This window comes from Rhinoraja longicauda, chromosome 31, assembly GCF_053455715.1.
Source record: "Rhinoraja longicauda isolate Sanriku21f chromosome 31, sRhiLon1.1, whole genome shotgun sequence".
NCBI lineage: Eukaryota > Metazoa > Chordata > Chondrichthyes > Rajiformes > Arhynchobatidae > Rhinoraja > Rhinoraja longicauda.
In genome coordinates, this window is record NC_135983.1 from 14,077,642 (window position 1) to 14,100,798 (window position 23,157).

Sequence of the window (23,157 nt, forward strand, 5' to 3'; positions counted from 1 at the left end):
AAAAACATGCAGTGAAATTGAGTAGGATGGCTAATCCACTGGAAAGGAATGGAAACAAAGTTTAGTTTTAAAGTTTGAAAATTCTTTCAGGATAGAAGATCTCATTTTCTGGCAATCTATTTATAATTAGCCCAAAAGATCATGAACACAAGAGCACAAGAAAATAGGAGCAGGAGTAGGCCATCATACACCTCAAGCCTGCTCTGCAATTCAACGTGATCATGGTTGATCTATGCTGGCCTCAACTCCTCTTCTGTGCCCGTTCCCCATTACCTTCAATTCTGCAATCTTTCAAATATTTATGTATCTCCACCTTAAATATATTTAATGATCGAACTTCCATCACCATCGGGGCAGCTAATTACAGAGACACTCTCCCCTCTGGGAAAATACATTTCTCTGCACCAGTTTTAATAAGGTGTTCACCAATGACAGTGCCTCAAGAGGGTGATAGCAGACTCTCCAATTGTTTGCATGAGTGCAGTTCCAACAACCCGGCACTATCCACAACAAAGCACCCACTTGATTTGTCGGACCATCCACTGCTCTAAATATTCTTGCACCACTGATAAACAGTGGCTGCAGTGTGTACCATCTACACAATGGACTATAGTTACTTACCTACGCCACTGCAACAGCACCTCTTGCTAAGAAGGATAAAGGCAGCAAGTGCTTTGGGCACCATCATTTGTAGATTCCCCTCCATGTCACACAACTTTCGGTTGGGAAATATATTGCTGGTCCTTCGGAGTTGCTGGAAATATTTTTCTTATCAGCACTCTGGAAGCATCTTCACCCGAAGGACTTAAGAAGGTAGCAAACCATTATTTTCTCACAATTAGGGATGAGCAATAAATGCTGGCCCTCCCGGCCCCTGCCTGATCACATGATACCTGATCCTGTAAACATGAATAGGTAAAAAAGTAATTAGTCCAATGTTTCCAGGCCTTTTACAACATCCAGTTTAGTCTTTCTGCAGGCAATGAGTTTAATAGCATTGTATTTTTTTAAAATTCCATCTAGCCCTGATGTGTAAACTGGTTAACGATGGAGATTATATGAATTAATTGAGATATCTCTTATTGTTGAATGAAAATATTTTTTCATTATTTTTGGGTAGTTTCTTTTCAGTAATTTGTCATAGATTGGAAATTTGTTTTACTTTGTGTGAACTAGAGTACGGTAGAAGTCGGAATTTTTGATATGCATATCAGGCTTCAAAGAATCTTATCTCACATTAAAGAAATATTGCCATTTCCCACCTTGACTACCCATATGGCTTGTTTGATGGTGACCGACTAGTTGTGCCAGTGCACTGAATTCAAAGCCAGTTTTGTGGAACTTGTGACTGTCGGAAATTGGCTTGAGACTGCTCAAACTGATTTCATTTAGGACCCTTAACAGCTGTCGGAGACTTTCATCCCATCTGTCTGGAGATGAATTTAAAATCTGGCCAGTGTTTAATCAATAGGATCACGCGATCTGCTGGACAATGGCTATGATTTAACCTCTGAAACTTTCTGTAGAATCGTTTGTGTTTAGCTAAATGTAAACATCGCATCTACTTAGATAAAATTAAATTTGGTGCTGTCTCTTAAGGCAATGTTTAAAGAAATTCCTATTTACAGATAGAGGAATAAGAACGAGGAGAGCTGAAAACCTACAGGGAAGTCAATATATGAAAAAAATAATGATCTCTAGGAAGTCTAAGCTTGATCAGGGAACACTGAGTTATAAATATTACATTGTAAGCTTGGATTAAATTGATTCCCTCCATGAATGCCAGCAAAAAAAATCTTCTCAAAGAAGGAGCAAATCTATTCTTTGTGCATTTACGCTCCCGTATTCAGTAAAATACACAACTCAGACCACAGGATGTATAGGTAAAGCCTGATGTATGAAAGTCCGAAGCACGCCCTATAATTTATTATTACATTTAAACCAAAAATTAGTCAGAGTTGAAAAGCAATAATAATATAATTAATACTTAGAAATTCATCCATTGCTGGAAGCCCTAATCAAGTTCTGTAGTCACATCAGCACATTGTGCTCAGTCTCCAAAATTCAATTAATTGACTTCAATGCCAGAGAGTTTGGAGACAGAATAAGATGTGCTGATATGATCATTTAGCTCTTCTAGTGCCAGCTATCAGGAATTAATTTATTGGTATAATCATTCTAATTCTGAGCGAGATGCTATTTGGCTTTATTTCTTAGCCCAGCTAAATCACCATAAACATTAATAATTGACAGAAGAATAAGAGCTACAAACTTGCAAAATTGAAATGTAATTAATTGCAAAGCAAATTTGAATGTTAGCTTTAATGTATAGTATGGTGAATACTGTCAGAAGAAATAACACCACAGGTGTAAGGAATGTTATGCTGTAGAAAGCAAGAAATATAACGAAGAATAATAAGATTATTAGGGATTGTTCTTACAAGTCCCTAACCAGTTAAACTTCATTTCATTACAGGTAATTATTTCATGTAATCATCATAGTTCTTAGGTTTAATTCATCTCTGGAACACCTAGAGAACAAGGACATGTTAAACTCCTATTTATTGATTACTAGAACAGGGTGGACCCGTTGGGCCCAAAACTCTCCTGCATTGGTGTAGCACCCTCCCCTCCTCCTACCCGTTCCTCCCCCTACCCCCTCCCCTTCACCCCTTCCCATCTCCCCCTCCCCCCTCTCCCCCCTCCCCTTATTAGGTAAATTGCTTTTTAAAAGTAACAAAAGTGGTTTTATTCTGACCACGGGGGAATGGTGAGTAGGGTGGGCCTAAAATTGGCGTGGTGTACTGTTTTGGCTGTGTAGAGGGCATGGTACACACATAAACACATAAACATATACACGTAAACAAACCAAGAGTTTTAGAGATGGATGGATGGATGGATGGATGGATGGATGGATGGATGGATGGATGGATGGATGGATGGATGGATGGATGGATGGATGGATGGATGGATGGATGGATGGATTGATTCATTCATTCATTCACTCATTCATTCATTCATTCATTCGCAATCAACATTGTAAACCCATTCAAACTCTTCTCCCATTCCTAGACCTAGGAATCAGCAATTAACCCACAGATCACCATCAGTGTGGATAAGTGAAGACACCATCTCCACAATAATTCTCAATACCGGTGCCCCACAAGGATGTGCTCTCTGTCCTCTACTATACTCCCTATACATGCACGACTGTATAACCAATTTTAGTTCTAACTCTATCTACAAGTTTATGGATGACACCATTGTAGCAGGCCCCATCACAATCAATGATGAGACGGACACCGGAAGGAGACTGAGGGCTTGGTATCAGGCTGTCAGGACAATAATCTCTCTCTAACTGTTACCAAGATGAAAGAGCCCATTTGTGATTTCAGGAAGCATGGTGGAATACATGCCACAGTCAGCATCAAAGGTGTCAAAGTGGAAATAGTTGAAAGCTTCAAGTTCCTTGGTGTTATTATTACCAGCGATCTGTTGTGGACCAACCACATTCATGTGATAGCCAAGAAGGCACACCAATGCCCCTACTTCCTGATGAAATTCGATATGTCTTCCAATGACTCTTACAGGCTACAGATACACCATAGATAGCATATTGTACGGTTGCTTCACAGCTTGGTTTGGGAGCAGTTCTGCCCAAAACCCAGAGAGTTGTATATTGAGCAGTATGTCAATATGATCAAGCAGTTCTGATTTAATGACTACAACTCAACCAAACTCATCTCCTGATTTCTGCTGAGTACGCAGATTTAAAACTGGTCAAAAATTACGATTGATTACCTTATTTTTCGTTGGTGGTTATAAAATGGCTTTCTACCTACATCTTCTAGTCCTGGGAAGTTCCAGATTGAGATATTGTTCTGTATCAGGGACCAGCTCACTGTGAAGCCTGTGTGAGTTTGTTGTGCTTCCCAATGAGTTCACTATGGGGTTTTGCTCAATAAATGACCTAGTATAAATTAACTACATCTCTTCCATTTATAGTCATACTTGATGCCCCTGATACTGTGCTGATTGAGAGAAATCTGGGGAAAAGGATTGACCCGGTCACCAAAGGTAAGAAATATTTAATTGTTAACTCTTTCAAATTGGCATAGCACTTATTATTTCACAACCTGATTCATTTGTTTGCAGTGTCTCCTCTGACCTTCTGCATCTTATTTAAATAGCAATATTTTAACCGCATATCCTGCAAATTTCTACGAGGAAACATTAATGATTCTATTAAGCTTCTGATCCATTATGTTAATAGTATTTCTGGAGCATCTTTACCTAAAATATACAAGGAATCATATTATTTCATGTTATTGAAAGAAAAGTTATAATAATATTGGTGCCACTAATGTGATGGAGTGTCGTGTCATTACATCCTGGGAAAGAAGTGACTTCTGACTCAGAAGAGATTTGATAATTGAAAAGATGCTTAAAACTTATCTTCAAATTATTTTGTAATTAACTCATTTTACTCCAAGTTCCTTGGTACAAGACAGGTATAACCACCAGTTAGTTTGCTGCTTATATTAAACTCTGCTTTTGATTGTTGCTGGGTGTCTTCTCTGGTGATGCTCTGTCAGGCCTATATTGCAGCCATCTTTAGCTTATGCTTGTTTTGGGGGCTAGTCCCCTACAGTTTTCTCTTCAGCATATAAAAGTCATGCTCAATTGGGTTCAGATCAGGTGATTGACTTGGCGACTCAAGAATTGACCATTTTTTAGCTTTGAAAAACTCCTTTGTTACTTTAGCGGTATATTTGGGATTATTGTCTTGCTGTAGAATGAATCATCAGCCAATGAATTTTGAGGCATTTGTTTGAACTTGAGCAGATAGGATGTGTCTGTACACATCAGAATTCATTATGCTACTACCATCAGCAGTTGTATCATCAATGAAGATAAGTGAGCCAATACCTTCAGCAGCCATACATGCCCAGGCCACAACACCCCCACCACCATGTTTCACAGATGAGGTGATATGGTTCGGATCTTGGGCAGTTACTTCTCTCTTCCATACTTTGCTCTTGCCATCACTCTGATACAAGTTCATCTTCATCTTATCTGTCCACCAGACTTTTTTCCAGAACTGTGGTTGCTCTTTTAAGTACTTCTTGGCAAACTGTAAATGGCCATCCTATTTTTGTGGCAAACCAGTGGTTTGCATCTTGCAGTCTAGCCTCTGTATTTCTGTTCATTACGTCTTCTGCTGACAGTGGTCATTGACAAATCCACACCTGACTCCTTAAGAGTGTTTCTGATCTGTTGGACAGGTGGTTGAGGATTTTTCTTTATTATAGAGAGAATTCATCTGTCATCAGCTGTTGAGGACTTCCTTGGCCTGCCAGTCCCTTTGCGATTAGTAAGCTCACCAATGCTCTCTATCTTCTTAATGATGTTCCAAACAGTTGATTTTGGTAAGCCTAAGGTTTGGCTGATGTCTCTAATAGTTTTATTCTTGTTTCTCAGTCTCATAATGGCTTCTTTGACTTTCATTGGCGCAACTTTGGTCCTCATGTTGATAAACAGCAATAAAAGTTTCCAAAGGTGATGGAAAGACTGGAGGAAAGACGGTGATGAAAGCTCTCTTATACCTGCATTAAGGAGGCAATTAAACACACCTGAGCAATTACCAAGACGTGTGAAACTATGTGTCCCAAACATTATGGTGTCCTAAATGGGGGGACTTTGTATAAACACAGCTGTAATTTCTACATGGTGAAACCAAAATGTATTAAAATGGCCTTTAATAAAATCTGACAATGTGCACTTTAACCACATGTGATTTTGTTTTCTATAACAAATCTCAAATTGTGGAGTACAGAGGCAAATAAATAAATGATGGGTCTTTTTCCCAAACATTGTGGAGGGCACTGTAATTGTGATGTAACATTATTAATGGGCATCTGTTACTGTTGCTGTCAACATTAAATTGAACTGAAATATTTTCAAAACATGAACTGTAGTCTGGATATATAATATTTTATTCACTGTCATTCAAAGGTGGTTAGATAAAAATGATTCCACTGTGATCCTTTAAGTATATTTATAGCACTTTTCCCATTATTCATTTAAAATGCTCTTGTCCATTTGCACTTCCTCCATTGCTGACTCATGTTTAGATTCTTCGTTACTAATTCAAATGCTGAATGAAAAGTGTTGATATTTGTTTTAAGTATTTTGGCCACCCCATTAGCATTTATAATAAAGGAAGGTTTTTTTTTTTTATTCATCCTTTAAACAAAGTAGTTGATATTTAATTTTGAATTGGATGCTAGTTTGTGATTTTAACTTCTGCTTCTGTACCTCAGAAATATATCATACAATTTTTAACTGGCCAACATCAACCAAGATACAGAATCGGTTAGAGAAACCTACTGGGATAACTGAGGAAGAGACTGTGAAAAGATTATTGGAATACCGCCAAGTCTGTCATGGGGTATTGAACAGCTACAGTAAAAAACACCAAATCATTAATGCTGATCAGCCTAGTGTTGATGTGTTTTCACAGGGTAAGTAATATGACATCAATTACCAATTGCAAGAAAAGGTGCTGAAGTATTATATATTTTGGTAATAGCTGCTAATTTGGTAACAATCGATATCATGACCTGCTCTACAGGTAGTCCTGCTATAAAGCGTGTTTTCATAACATAAATTGGATATAATGTGATTAATGGATTAGTGCAGTTTCAATTTGGAACTGAAGAATTAAACAACACTTTGGAAGTTGATAAGCAGAAAAAAATCCTTATTGGAGAAAAGGCCTGGAGAAGAAATTGTTTCCATGTACATTCCCTCCAGTAATTAGACTATGGTTGCTTCTTAAGTTCATAGTCTGTCAGTTTCTCAGTGTCAGGCAATTACTTCTATTCACACTTGTGCAATGTCTGTTAAACAATGTAGCATATAGCCTTTAGTATTTCTATGTAAATAAATATTTAGCTATTAAAAATACCTTTATTTTTGGAAATCTGGCAGGGGTAAAAAAAAATATTCTTAAGTGTCTGAAACTCACTCTCCCATAACCATTTAAATTATTGTTTTTTTAACATGGTTGTCTACGAGGTGAACTTTCTTAGAAATACAGCTTTCACTTACAGCAGAATTACCTATGTTAGTTTTAGATTATTATATTTCAGAGAATTGATTTGAAATTCAATCCAGGCCCAGAAGTAATTCTTTGGGATACCAATGTGATCCAGTCATCTGCGTGAAAGCATAGAAATTGCATGATTTTGAATAAAACATAGAAAATACATGATTGGACATAAATATGTTATAACGTTTCAAGAACATTGCAAATCAGGATGCATGTAACAAAATGAAAATTGCTCATTCTGTGAGTTTTTTTGAAAAACAAATTCCATTGCTGAGCATGAACAAATGATAGACTTCCTTCCAGAAATGTAGGGACATGACCAAGTATAAGCACACTGAAACAAGTTAAGGGTTTAAACTTAATCTTGGCTATTCATAATATTGCTTTGCATTTAATTCATTTAAAACTGCATCTTTTGTAAGATTGTATTTTTTGTACTCCTTTGTGCTATTATACATCCCCTCTTCTCTTAAAGTATTAAGTTGGAATTCTGCACAAAGTGCGAGCACATGTAAACTGACATTTTGGTTCAGATGTTTTTTTCTGGTGAGGACGACGGTGTTGTAATGGGACACTTTCCCATCTATCTCTCCTTCATTTAGTTAGTTATTTAATGATTAGCAGTCAACTATATCACTTCTTCCGACTCCCTTGTTAGTAATATTAATTAATAATTGAGACTCAAGAAATCATCCATAATATTACACAGCTGAAAGTGCTAAGAGCATAATTATGGAATAACTTATTCTATTGATTGATACTTGCGGGCACGTTATAAAAATATATATTTAAAATAATTATTCTCAGCAAAATACGTTTTCTTTAAATAGATGAAATCATAATTTAGCTTTAATAAATTCACGGCTGTGTGATGCCTTGACAAATATATCACAGGGCAGAACCATGAATGACCATAGACTTTCCAGAATTGCTTTATAAACTGATGCCAAAAATAGCTTAATTAGGGTTTATTTTAGTTTCTGCACAGTATATAAATATAAAAAATCAGGAAACATTACATTTGTGTTTCACATGTATTTCCACCATTCACCATGGTTTTTCGGCTCATTTAAAGAATGGATAGGGTCAACAAAAGTTTCATTCTGTCGGCAGCTTTATATCCGTTACTAACTGCTGTTTGTTTGGGATAGATGTTGTATTTAACAACTCAAAATCTCACAATCCATGCAGCTCAATAGACATAAACATGGTCAGCTAATTTATCTCAAGTCAAGTACCAGGCAAGACAGTAGTGCACAAGATCCCCGAAGGTTGACCATATTTTCGAACAGAGAATAATAGTAAATTGGAAAAAATTCCAGAAAAATTGGCATATTTGGTCCATCCTTCCACTCTGCTATGCTCGATCCATCATGCAAGAGTTGGAAATATAATGGATGACTTGATGCGATGAAGAACAGTTAGAGCCAGGAGGAGAATCAGGCCACTCTAGTGAACACTATTTTGCTTCAGTGTACCATTACTTATTTCAATAAAATAATCATTTTGATATTGAAAAAAGTACTTAAATAATATAATAGTAGGGAATGTAGTCTGAAAATTAAATCGAGATATTTCCATTATGATGACTGTGGTAATACTACTTGGATCACAAAAAAATAATATCAGCACTGGATAAAGTCTACTGATCATGGGCTTGATTATTTTTTGAAATGCTTAATGCTTAAGAAGCTCGTAGATAGGCATATGCATATGCAGGGAATGGAGGAGTATGCATTATATGCAGGCAGATTACTTTAGCTAGGCATCATGTTTGGCACAGCCGTTGTGCGTTGAAGTGCCTGTTCATGTGTTCCAATTTACAATGTTCTATATTCTATGAAATGAGAGTCCATTACCCATCTTAATGTTTGCATTCATATTCTAATGTTGAATTTTATCTATTCACCTATGGGAAAAAAAAAATATTTTCATTGCCTATACTAGGTAATTTTACAGGTGTTGCAAAATCAAGGCAGTCAGAATATCCATGAATTTTCTCTGTTGCTATGATTAATTTACTGAACTGTAGCCTTGAAAGCACCGTGCTTCTGGATCATCAGACCAGAACACACAACCAACAATCCTTAGGACTGTTCACATTTTAATATGATTTTAAACAAAACTCTTTGTCATATTAACAATAAACCTGGATTTTTATATCTGGCCATTGAACTTTAAAATTAATGCTATTACCAGTCACTGTTCCAAATACATGAATATTTGCATTTGATTCAATTAGATGAATTCATGAATTTTAAGAAAAAAATGAAATTCCATTTGAATTTTATTTTTAACGCTTAGTGCATACTGTTCATGCACTGCAAGCTTTCTACATTTTGCAACTGTGAAAACTCATCAGCAGGGAATCATTACATCTAATTACTCTGCAGATAATTACTACAAATGGGGCGGAGGAAAGGAGGAATCCCTTACAAATGGGGGTTAACAAGATTCATACTGCATGAGCCGCTTGTCTTCAAGTATTATGTGCTTAGGATTATTTCTGTTTATTTTTTGAAATATTTTCATTTTTCACAGTTCTGAGCCATGTCCAAAGCCGTCATCGAACTGTCGCACCCTTCACTCCAAGAATCATTCTCCATGGACCCCCTGGCTGTGGCAGAAGCCTGCAGGCAGCATTGATTGCAGAAAAATACAGGATTGTTAACAGTGAGTGCTAACTCAGTCAGACTTCATATCTTTATTGAACTCTTCCTATTTCTATCTTGTATAACAGGTGTCAATTTAAAAGTTCACATTCTTGTAATAAGTACCTACTATGATCAGAGCCTAGGAAAACCTATTTCTATTGCAATAATGCCTCCTGAGGCATCAAAACACAACACTAAAGTATGGCTCCGATGTACTACTTCTGGTTGTAATCTCCAATGCAGATGAACTACAATTGATTAATTCTAGATAGTAGGCACATAACGTCAATACATTATGGAGTTCCTTTTCCTTTTATAAACACACTAGACCAAGTGGACCCGTTGGGCCCAAACCACTCCTGCATTGGTGCAGCACCCTCTCCTCTCCCACGCTCCCCTCTCCTCACCCCCCTCCTCCCTCTCCTCCCCCTCTCCTTCCCCCCCTCTCCTTCCCCCCCCCTCTCCTTCCCCCCTCTCCCTCCCCCTCCCCCTCCCCCCTCTCCCTCCCCCCTCTCCTTCCCCCTCTCCTTCCCCCTCTCCTTCCCCCTCTCCTTCCCCCTCTCCTTCCCCCTCTCCTTCCCCCTCTCCTTCCCCCTCTCCTTCCCCCTCTCCTTCCCCCCTCTCCTTCCCCCCTCTCCTTCCCCCCTCTCCTTCCCCCCTCTCCCTTCCCCCTCTCCCTTCCCCCTCTCCCTTCCCCCTCTCCCTTCCCCCTCTCCCTTCCCCCTCTCCCTTCCCCCTCTCCCTTCCCCCTCTCCCTTCCCCCTCTCCCTTCCCCCTCTCCCTTCCCCCTCTCCCTTCCCCCTCTCCCTTCCCCCCCTCCCTCCCCCTCTCCCCCCTTCCCTCCCCCCCCTCTCCCTCTCCCTCCCTCTCCCTCCCTCTCCCCACCTCCCCCCTAGGGTTGGTTCTCCTGCATTGGTGCAACACCCTCTCCTCCCCCACCCCCCTCCCCTCTTACCCCCTCCCTTCCTCAACCCCCCTTCCCTCCCCCCTCCCTCATATCCTGGAGTTTCACACTGTATTGGCAGGATATCACAAGGATTTGGGGAAGTTAAATTCAGGTAGGACATACAGAATAAATGGCTGGGACCTTAGGAGCATTGACGTACAGAGAAATCTTGGATTGCAAGTTTATAGCTCGCTGAAAGTGGTGATGAGATGAATAGGATAGTGAGGAAGGCTGAGGTACTGAGTGCAAAAGTTGGGATGCCATGTTGGGACTGTACAAAACATTGGTTAGAGCACATTTGGAATATTGTATTGAAGCACTCCAGCAAGGATATGGTAGCAATAGAGAGAATGCAGATGAGTTTTACCAAGATGTTGCCTGGAATGGTGAAAATAGTTAAAAGGAAATATTGATGTTTTTATATATATATATACTAGACCAAGTGGACCCATTGGGTCCAAACTCCTGCATTGGTGCAGCACCCCCTCCCCCTCCCCCCTCCCCCCTCCCTTATCCCCCTCCCTTATCCCCCCTCTCTTGTCCGTCCTCCCTTGTCCCCCCACTCTTATCCCCCTCCCTTATCTCCCCCCTCCCTCCTCCTTCCCTCCCTCCCCCTCATCCCTCCCTCCCCTCCTCCCTCCCCTCCTCCCTCCCTCCCCCTCCTCCCTACCCCCACTCTATCCCCCTCAACCCCCCTTATCCTCCGCCCTCGACTCACTCCCTCCCTCCCTCCCTCCCTCCCTCCCTCCCTAGGAGATAGATTTAAACTTTAAAATGTGAATAACTTTAAAAATATAACACCGATTTTAATGAAACTTCTTCCATTAACACCAAAGGAACGATGGTGAGTAAGGTGGGCCTAAAATTGTCGCGCTATTGTGTATAGTTTTGGCTGTAGTTCAGGAACAAACAAACAAACAAACGAGAGTTTTAGTATAAAGAGGATGTCTTAGTTTATTCTTACTGGAACAAGGGAGGTTGAGGGGTGGTTTTATCAAGGTTTATAACATGATGAGGGGCATTGATAGGATAGATAGTTTGAATCATTTTCCCAGGGCAGGGGCCCTTGAACTTGAGGGCACAGATTTAAGGTAAGAGGGAAGAAATGATAATGAGATCTGAGGAGTACCTTTTACATACAGAGCATGGTGACTATCTGTAATGAGCTGCAATGGGAGGTGGTTGAAACAGATCCGATTACAATGTTTTCAAAGGCACTTGGACAGTTGTTTTAATAAGAAGAATTCAGGCAAGTGGGATTGGCGTAGGCAGGCGTCGCAGTTGCATGGACACAGTGGGCCAAGAAGGACGGTTTCTGTGCATACAATTCAATAACTACAGGGAGAAACACCAACATCCCCTTTACAGAATAATTGGAAATGGCAACTACAACAGCAAAATCCCACGATAACTAAAATAAGCTGCTCAGTTGGTATCTGTAGAGATAGATTATTATGTTTTAGCTATGATCAGAATTATTGAAAAGCACATCCACTCTCAGTGCAAGGTGTATTTTCATTTGAGCAATACTGTCTGATCTGTTTGGTATTTTAAAAATCCTTTGTGCAAAATCTCAAACTTTAAAACTCATTTTAATGGTTAAGATTTGTATTTTCCATGGGATTCTCTGCAGCCCTAAATGCCACTTAAACAAGAAGGCCGTTGAGAATTTAACACCTCAGTGAGTAGCGAATCACATACACACCAGACTGGGTAAGGACAGCTGATTGCCTCCCCTAAAATCCATTAGTGAGCAAAATTGATTCTAATGATAAGCCAGCAGTTTCATTGCCACCATTACTGATATGACCTTCTAATGCAATATTTATTTAATTATTTGAACTTAAATTCCCTAGCTAATATGATGGGATTTGAACTTGTGTTTTCTAAATCGTTGGATGCCAGTACAGTAATTTCAATACAGGACTCAATACAACTGTTTATTGAGCATTATGCTGTTAAGTCATCTTATTTCATGCATTGGCAGATGGTGAACATACAGGATGTACTCTTTGTATACTGCAGTTCATTTTGATTTTACACCTCCTGTGATATTTCAGTGGACTGCTTTGCCACTGCTATTCCAGCAAGTACAGTGCTGGAGATAATTGCTAATGAGATAATAAAACGGGGAAACATTTATTTTTCCTTACTACTAAAATATGTATACAAATGGGGACTGTTTCTATTGGTTCTCACCAAACATAAATTTGAGACAACAAAAATCTTTTGGTACTATTTTAAGAACAGAAGGAAGTAATCTCTGTGACGTCATGAACAATGTCACTAAAAAGAAATGATTATCAACCATTTAAAAGTGGGGCATCTCACTGTGTTCGTAAGGTGGGATATTTTCTTCTCCTTCAGCTCAAAGATGCAGCAGTAGCTGATAACAGGTCAGTGTGACATCTAACATGTTACTGATTGGCAGGATTCATCATCTTTTCTTTTTAACGAACTAAATCTAAGAATGGAGAATAAAACCAATGAAACAACAATAGAGTCAGAAGTGGGAAATTAAAATAATGCCATTGCTGGAAAATGGAACTTTAAAATCAAAATCCTATAAATACTCAGCAAGCCAAACAGCAGCTGCAGGTAAAGAAGCAATATTTCCATAGTAAACTGAACTATCTGCCTAAAATTAATCCTCTGCCACTTCTGCCAAATATGCAGTTGCAAGATGTACTCTGTTTCTGAAATTTAATATAATTGGAGAAAATTGTGCAACTGGGCTAGTAACTAAGGAAACATTTCTACACTTGCTTTTGTGTAAATTTGCTGAGTTCAATTAAATGATAGATGAAAGCATAGCTGACAGATTGGGGCAGGGATTCAGGTTTTTGGACCATTGGGATCTCCTTTGGGACAGAGGTGACCTGAACAAGAGGGACAATTTGCACCTGAATGGAGAAGGGACCAATATCCTTGTAGGGAGGTCTGCTAGTGCTACTCAGGAGAGTTTAAACTAGAGTGGGATGGGGGGGGGGACTAGTGTAAAAGGTCAGCAAAAGGAAGGACAGGTGGAAAGGTAGAGATTAGCACCAGTAAGTATCGAAGGAAGGATAGGCAGTGAGAGGTTAAAATATATGGTGCATCTGATAGGCGGAAGAATGTTTATTTCAATGCAATGAGTATTGTGGGTAAAGCAGATGAATTTAGAGCCTGGATCAGTGATTGGAAATACGATGAAGAGGCTATTACAGAGATTTGGCCCAAGAGGGGCAGGATTGGCAGAGCAACGTTCCAGGGTTTCATACACGATAGATTGGGAGGTATAAGGGTTTGCTCTCTAATTGAGAGTATCATGGGGCACTCAGAGAGGACATACTGGTGGGTCCGTCCACTGAGACAATATGGGTTGAGCGCAAAAATAAAAAAGGTGCAATCTCTCTAATGAGATTCTACTGTAGACCTCCCAATCGCCAGCAGAAGATAGAGGACCAGATATGTGGACTGATTATAGAAAGTTGCAAAACAATGGAATTGTTGATATGGGTGACTTTAACTACCCCAATATTAATTGTGTCTTGCTCAGTGCAAAACGCTTACATGGGGCAAAATGTATTAGTTGTTTTAGTTTAGTTTTAGTTTTAGAGGTACAGAGTGGAAACAGGCCCTTTGGTCCACTGAGTCCACACCAACCAGAGATCACCCGTGCACCAGTTCTATGCTACATGCCAGGGGCAATTTACAGAGGCCAAACCTGCACGTCGTTGGAATTTGGGAGGAAATGTGGCAGCCGGAGAAAACCCACATGGTCACAGGGAGGATGTATAAACTCCGTACAGACAACACCCACAGACAGGGTCTTTGGCGTTGCAATGCAACAATTCTACTGCTGCGCCACTGTGCGATTTCAAGAGAGTTTCCAGAAACAGTATGTGGATAGTCCAACTTGAGAAGGGACCATACTGGGGACCTTGTAAGAATATTTGTGCACAGTGAGCACACTACATAAATCTTAAGATAGTTATGAATAAGGATACATCTGGATCTTGGATGTATGTACTAAATATGGGGTAAGGCAGATTACAGTAATTAGGCAGGAGCTAGGGAGAGTAATTTGGAAGCAGTTGTTATTAGTTAAATCCACATCTGACATGGGTGTCGTTTTAAGGCCTGCCGATCTGAGTTCAGGCCCATCATGTTCCTATAAGGAGGAAGGGTTAGTATGGTAACATAAGGGAACCTTGAATGAACCAAGAAGGTTGTAAATTTGATTAAAAAGAAAAAGGAAGCGCAAGTGAAGTTTAGAAAAGTGAAATCAGATGGGGCATTTGTGGAATATAAAGCAAGTATGAAAGGACGCAAGTGGGCAATAAGAAGGGCCAAAATGAGCCATGACATGTCATAGGCGAGTTGGATTAAAGAAAGTCCCAGGGCTTTTTACACGTAGATTAAAAACAAGAGGTAGGACTGCTCAAGGATAAAGGAGGGATTTCATGTTTGGTGTCACAGGATGTAGGAGAAGTTCTAAATAAGTACTTTACATCTGTATTCACCAAAAAGAAGGACATGAAGAATAGTCAAATTCATGTGGAGAATATTAATATGCTAGGACAGGTTGAGATCAAGAAAGAATTGGTGTTGAGGGTCTTGAAGAGTATTAATGTGGATAAATCATCAGGACATGATGGGATCAATCCCAGTTTATTGAGAGAGAGGCAAGAGATTTCAGGCGTCTTGACGTAGATCCCTATATCTTCTCTAGCCTCAGGCCTCGAGAATAGACAATGTAATTCTGTTGTTTAAGAAGGGAAGTAGAGACAATCCAGGAAATTATAGGAGAGTGAGCCTCATGCCAGTGATTGGGAAGCTTTTGGAGAGGAGTCTTCAGGATAGGATGTACTCTTATTTGGAAGAGAAAGGGCTAATTAGGGTCAGCAAGCAGGCTTTGTTCATGGCAGTGAAATCCTCCTTGGAGTGCAGGAGGCTGAAGGGTGATCTTACGGAGGTGTATTAAATCATGAGGGGAATAGATAGGGTGAATGCACAGTCTTTTACCAAAGGTGGGGGAATCAAAAACAAGAGATCATATGTTTAAGGTGAGAGGGGCAAAATTTAATACAAATCTGAAGGGCAACTTTTTTACTCAGAGGGTGATGGGTATATGGAACGAGCTACCGGAAGAGGTAGCCAGGTACTATAACAGCATTTCAAAAAACACTTGGTCTGGTACATGGATAGGAAAGATTTGGAGGGATATGAGCCAAATGTGGGCAAATGGGACCAGCTTAGATGGGGCATCTTGGTCAGTGTGGACAAATTGAGCTAAATGGTCTGTTTTTGTGCTGTATGACCCTATGGCTATTACCTGCAACCCTTTTGCTCAAATAGCCCAAATAGAGAAGTGTAGGAAAATAACTGCAGATGCTGGTACAAATCGAAGGTATTTATTCACAAAATGCTGGAGTAACTCAGCAGGTCAGGCAGCATCTCAGGAGAGAAGGAATGGGTGACGTTTTGGGTCGAGACCCTTCTTCAGTCCCTTCTTCAGAGAAGTGTTCCCATTTTGCTGGTTAAATTTTCATGGTTTTGCTTTTTTTTGTTATTTACTACCTCTGTCACAATAACATCCTCTGACATCGGCATTAGCTAAATAAAATCTAATTCATACCAAAGATCAAATATTTAGATTAAGCTAGTTTGCATGTCACAAAATGACACAAGATGAAATCACTGGCAAATAACTAGTTGCTCTAATTAGAAGTAGTTTCATTGCTCGTCACAGCTTCAGTGAATAGTGTGTTGCATCAGAGACTTTTCAGACTTTTATGTAAATAGATACCACATTATGTTTGAGTAACTAATTAGTTGGACTATTTAAATTGAGCAATTTAGGTTGAAAATGTAGAATCCTTTAATTTTATTTGGAAATTAGAGAAATGCCTTGCTTGGTGACCTTCATTTTAGGGGAAATTCCAAAATAAAATAGGTCATCAATTAATAAAATTGACTTTAAAATAGTTCTGTTTCTCTCAAAATATATCTCATTTGTGTCTGTTATATTTTGTTTAATTCAAATGAAATTATTCATTTTCTGGGAGAATGCATGCTTTTTTAATTGCTTTTGTTGCTTAACTTTAGAAAGACCTTGTAAATATTTACCTGTTTTGAAGAAATTGCTGTGGATTCTTCATTGCTGGTGAAAATCTATTTTGTTTCCTAAGCCAAAGTATTTTTGTGAGCATACCTTTAATAGGTTTGACATAAAATGTGAGTTGAATCTGACATATTTTATGGTGCCAAAATAATGTTATCTAATTTATCTTATATAGTTATCTGATACATGCTGCCTGCATTGCTATATTTGTTTATGTAGGCATATTTTTGTTTTACAATCAGTATTCATTTGCAGTTGGTAGTATTATAGCAGGTACTGTGCATTTATCTCATTTTACTGGAACTAAATTTAAGAAGATGCGTAAAATACACATCTTCTATTAGAGAGATCCCAATTAGGGGGGAATTTCTAAGCAAGCTTCTGCCATTTAATCTGTTATTCTAACCATTTAACACCTGGATTGGACGTTAATCAAAAACCTGTAGACACTGGAAATGTGAAATAAGAACAGAAAATGAGGGCGGCACAGTGGCACAGCTGGTAGATCTGCTGCCTCACTGCACCAGAGACTAAGCTTTGATCATGACCTCGGGTGCTATCTGTGTGTAGTTTGCACATTCTCCCTGTGACTGTGTGGTTTTGGGTTTCCTCCCACATCCCAAAGACATGCAGATTTGTGGGTTAATTGGCCTCGGTAAATTGCCCCTAGTGTGTAGGGAGTGGATGCAAAAGTGAGCTAACAGAATTAGTGCAAACGGGTGATCAATGTTTGCATGCTCAGTGGGTCAAAGGGCCTGTTTCCATACTATACTTCTGAACTAAAAAAAGCTGGAAACACTCAGTAGGTCAGACAGCATCTGTGTAAAGAGAAACAGAGTTAATGTTAAAGCAAATTGAAAACCCTTCAACAGATTTGGCAATGAAACATTAAACCTGTTTCTCTTTGCACAGATTCTGCTGACTTTTGATTGGAATTTCATTAACTTCTCAGATATGACATCAGTCATTCCACTTCTTTGTACTAGAAAAGTACCAGCTCTAGTATAATTCTATATTAAGCGCAATAGCTCTTTTACTAATGATGTTGTATGAGACATTGGATCGTTACTCTAATGTTGATCAAGAATACAAAAGATTATTTTATAAAATTGAGTGCCTCGTGGATTTAGCCTTAGTAGATGTGCTTTCCATTAAAAAAATTGATTTAGTAAATTTTAAATAATGAATTAAATTAAAGTTTGCATTTTGTAACACCCTTTTCAGCCTTGGGATATCCCAAACCATTGTACAATTAACTACTTTTGAGGTTTTCCAATGGAAGTGAGTATAGTATTCAATAGTGCAGTAGTTAATTGATTTTGATACAGGTCGAGGCAAAGATGTTGACTTAGTCAGCAGAAGAACCTCCTTGCTATTTAGAGAGTGCCTTGGGATCTTTATATATTAATTTTAAGAGCCAGATAGGCCCTAGGTCTAATGTCGTAATTGGAAACAATGGTAGTTTCAACAACGCAACATTTTCTCAGTGCTTTAGCGAAATGCCAGCCCAGATTATGTGTTCAAGTTCAATTGTGAGTTTTGATTCTAGAACCTGTGGAAGTGGCTCCGCAGGTTTATATGAGTATATATTACAGGTTGAATATTTAAGCTAAATATCTTTAGAATAGAAATGTGCTTTTGAATGTCTTATTTTGATTTGATGTCTTAATATTTAAGTAACAGTACTTCAAAAAGTTTCTACACATCAGTAGTACAGCAGCTGTGTTCAACAGACACTAGATATTGACCAATTGTATATTGTAATTAAACAAACATTGAACTAGTCAGCAAGGAAGCTTTTTACTTCAAAGTTTACAAATAAAGGTACTTAACGAAAAAAGATTAATATTATTTGGTGTTTCAATCGATATTCATTTCTTAAGCATGCGGTTATGTATAGTCCGTTGCCTGATTCTTTTCTACTTTTGGAACTTTGGATGCAATCATGCTCTTAATTAAAAAGTATACTTTTTTTTACAGTTTCCTGTGGACAGATACTAAGGGAGACTGTCGCTGCTGAGACAAGATTTGGTGAAACCATTAAACCCTATGTTGAAAGTAGGCAGCCAGGTAAGGTTCCTGACCCCTCTACTGCTTGTATTCTGATATTGAACAAAGGGCAAGATTCAGACACCACCAGAGCTTTTCTCCCTCGTTATTAACAGGGAGTTCAGGAGACATTGAACAACTGAATATCTCAGAGTGAGATCCATAGGGACTTTCCATGCACTTCCCTCTAGCCCTTGCTTAGAGCATGTTTGTACTAGCTGAAGGCAGAGAAGGGTTACTGAATAATTTACTAACTGATTAATAGACTCACATGGGTATAATTAGGACAAGCATAGGCAGCAGCTACAGTAACCAGTACAGTGCTTAAGGGAGCTGGAGGCTGCTTTAGCTTCGCCTGAAAGAAAGTTTCTGGGGCGCTGCTGTTTGAAGATGAGTCAGGAGGAGAGCAGAGCCCCTGCTCTTTTGAAGTGGAAATAGGACAGTTTGAATCTGTCGAGTTTAATTTTTCAGAGGTGGAATGGACCCTGTGGTGCAACACATTTTTCTTTTTTGTTCAAAAAAAAGTTTTTAATGGTATTTTCCATACATAAAGTTTATTCTTTAAATATATGAAATAAAGTTTAAAAATATTATCAGTAGCTAACAGGGTAAAATTATTTTAAGGTATTTTTAATTTACATTTCATCACCGCCTTCCTTCTCCAACAAGAGCTCTGGTCTCTTGCTAATTTATTAAAGGCCAGATATTTAGGTAGAATGAGAAATATTTGTATAATGCTTTTACAGTAAAATATGTTCAACATTCAACATAGCATTTTTGAAACGTAATTATAAATTTTGACATGAATTTAATTAATTTTACAATTTTACCATCCCAAATTAGTTGAAGTAATTGAATTTTATTCATATTTACACCATGGACTAATATATCATTAGGTATTTGAATGAATTTTATTTTAGAAGCTGAATCTTTGAAAGTTGATAATCACAGAAACCTACCTCCCTCCACCCCTTCCATTATGAGTCCACATCACTATTTTCTCTTTTGTTATTTGTGCATGTATAAAGAAATGTGAAAAAAAACAAAAATGAAGTTTGTGTTCATTTATTTACTTTTTTGACATACATTTTGTAAGAGAGAATTTTTATTCTATATCCCGGTGGTGGTGATTTGTGAACTTGCTCAGGGAGAATTTCCATTACTCAGTCTATTGTAATGTGGGGGCCATGTCAATGTAGATTATTAGTGTATTGTAGGAGCGGTAACTAATTTTACCCACATCCTTTGCAAGTCAAGTCATGATCAACTACGTTCCCGATCGAAGGTATTTATTCACAAAATGCTGGAGTAACTCAGCAGGTCAGGCAGCATCTCAGGAGAGAAGGAATGGGTGACGTTTCGGGTCGAGACCCTTCTTCAGAGGTGTATCCTGAATATGTGACCTGAACAGCTCAAACAAACATGATTAATTTGCAGATAGTAGATGAAAGAAGTATTAATCTGACAATGTCCAGTGTATTAATCGATCACCTTTAGCTTTTAATTAGTATGCATTACTGGGATGTTTTCTATTGATCATAACGATGCAAACCGAGATCACCATTTGCGCAGCTTGTGAATCCTTTTTATTTGTCAAATCAATTCAGTGGTTAGTCCCAACATTTAAGTTAATGAGATTTGAATCAGTATTGGGAGTTCTGTCTAAAACAACATTCTCAAGATTATGTTGTACTATACTTACCAATGCCACAGTGTAATAGAAAATATTGTGAAAGTCAAGTGTGCAGGAAGGAGCTGCAGATGCTAGTTTACACCGAAGATAAACACTAAATGCTGGAGTAACTCAGCAGGACAGGCAGCATCTTTGGAGAGAAGGAATGGGTGACGTTTTGCGTTGAGACTCTAAAGAAGGGTCTTGACCCAAAACCAGGGGCCACAGTCTAAGAATAAAGGGGAGGCCATTTAAAACTGAGATGAGAAGAAACTTTTTCACCCAGAGAGTTGTGAATTTATGGATTCTCTGCCACAGAAGGCAGTGGAGGCCAATTCACTGGATGAATTTAAAAGAGAGTTAGATAGAGCTCTAGGGGCCAGTGGAATCAGGGGATATGGGGAGAAGGCAGGCACAGATTACTGATTGTGGATGATCAGCCATGATCACAATGAATGGCGGTGCTGGCTCAAAGGGCCTAATGGCCTCCTCCTGCACCTATTTTCTATGTTTTCTATGTTTAAAACATCACCCACTCATTCTTTCCAGAGATTCTACCTGTCCTACTGAGTTACTCCAGCATTTCGTGTCTGTCTTCAGTTGTGAAAGTCAACTTGTGTGAACTGTTTTCTCTTACCTGAGTTTGGAGATGGTGGTCAGGAGAGATAAATGCATGCAGATTACTGTGCAATTAACTCTGTCATGTGTCTTGTGTTATTTTTTGTGTGTGACTGCTATGTAGTTTCGTTCGGTACCTTGGTACCGAATGACAAATAAAGCTCTGTTGAACTGTTGAACTGTTGAGAGATCTTAAGGAAGAAAGTAATAAAAATGCTTAAGGATAAAATGTTCCCTTGAAATGTTTATATTCTATTCAAAAACCATCATTACTATCGCTTGACTGATTCCTTTAACTGAAAAATGGTTTCAGGAACACAACTGCAGGAAATGTATATATTTTGTATATTTTTAGGTACAATTTCATTCCATTTAAAATGTATGAAATATATATTATATGGCTGACTTATTTATTTTACTTTAAAATTTAAAAAATGTTTATCAAATTCCCTCTTGTAATTTAACAAATGGTAATCATTTTCATTCGACTTGGTAGAATTCTCTACTCATCTGAGTGATAAAACCACCTCATTTATAGCAATAGTCAATATGATGCAAAACCATTGCAAATTGAGAAAATGTATTTATTCATAACTGATCCTTGTTTTGCACCCAAAATGTAATAATTCATTTGAGGCACAATTGTTTTCTATAAAACCTACAGTAGGTTCAGTGTTGACTAAATGAAAACTCCCATCTTCATGGAGGCAGAAGAAGCAGCATATGCTGGAATCTTGAGTAAAACACTGTGCTGGAGGAACTCAATGGGGCAGCCAACACCTGTGGAGGGAATGGATCAGTCTGATGAAGGGTCCCAAATCGATATGTCGTCTGTCCATTCCTTCCACAAATGCTGCTTGAACTGCTGAATTCCTCCAGCTCTGTGTGTTATATCTATTCTGATGGTGTGCACAACTGAACTGTAGCGATGTTGTTAAAAACATTCCCCAGCAGATGGCAGGCAGAACCAAAAAAATTTTTGTATAGCATCGTTGGTGAAAACTTCAGAGATTTCTTTTTCAGCATTGATGCGCACAATTTCCTCTTGATTCACTGTGAATTAGAGGCAGGAGGATCAATTCCATTATTACCTGTGATATTTTTCAGAGTTGATATTATAGTCTGTGCTTGTAAATTATTAAAATGCAAGAGGCACTGCACTAGTTAGCAAGAATTTGTTAATTTTTTTGCATTATCCTCTTTTAGCAGCCCTCATGTCAGCAGCTTTTAAACCTGAACAATACACTTGCATCAAATTCAATAAAGAATGTGTTCCTAGTAGATATGTGTTCCATTATAAAAGAATGCGATTTGATCAAAAACTTGGATTTATACAGGACCTATCATGATATAACCCAATATCATAAGAGTAACCCAAAGGTGTTGTGAAGATATACTTTCAAAGTTTATTTCATTAAAAAAAGACACAAAATGCTGGAGTAATTCAGTGGGTTAGGCAGCATCTCTGGAGAACATGGATCGGTGCATTTTGGGTCAGGACTCTTCAACAGGCTCTGAAGAAAGGTCCTAAACAGAAATGTCAACTATTCATGTTCCCAGACAAGCTGGGTCAGATGATGTTCCCTGACCCGCTGAGTAGCTCCAGCACTTTGTGTCTTTTTTCGTAAGCTAGCATCTATATTACAGTCTATTACAAGAGAACTAGTGGCCAATATAGCTTTTCTTCTTTTCCTCCTTCTGATCTTTTTTCTCCAGCATTTTAAATATCAGGTGGTGGTAAAGGTTGTAGTTTTATTCTCACCAAGTTGTACAACATGGAGCACAAACCATATCAGGACACAGTGCCTATTGATGTGCCTAAGCCTGCATGACGGGACATAGAACGATCACATCATATCAATACACGTTAAAGCCTTAAGCATATAGACAATAGACAATAGACAATAGGTGCAGGAGTAGGCCATTCAGCCCTTCGAGCCAGCACCGCCATTCAATGCGATCATGGCTGATCACTATCAATCAGTACCCCGTTCCTGC

The 23,157-nt window shown here is 38.6% G+C and overlaps 1 protein-coding gene across 2 annotated transcripts in view; it reads left to right on the plus strand.

Moving 5' to 3' along the window:
* ak8 (adenylate kinase 8) overlaps positions 1–23,157 on the plus strand; it is a 105,687-nt gene that overhangs the window by 38,930 nt on the left and 43,600 nt on the right. For both annotated transcript variants that reach the window (XM_078425877.1, XM_078425876.1), the window contains 4 exons: positions 4,006–4,077; positions 6,324–6,524; positions 9,656–9,787; positions 18,801–18,890. In XM_078425877.1, the coding sequence (XP_078282003.1) occupies positions 4,006–4,077; positions 6,324–6,524; positions 9,656–9,787; positions 18,801–18,890 (495 nt within the window). The remainder of the gene's footprint in view (positions 1–4,005; positions 4,078–6,323; positions 6,525–9,655; positions 9,788–18,800; positions 18,891–23,157) is intronic.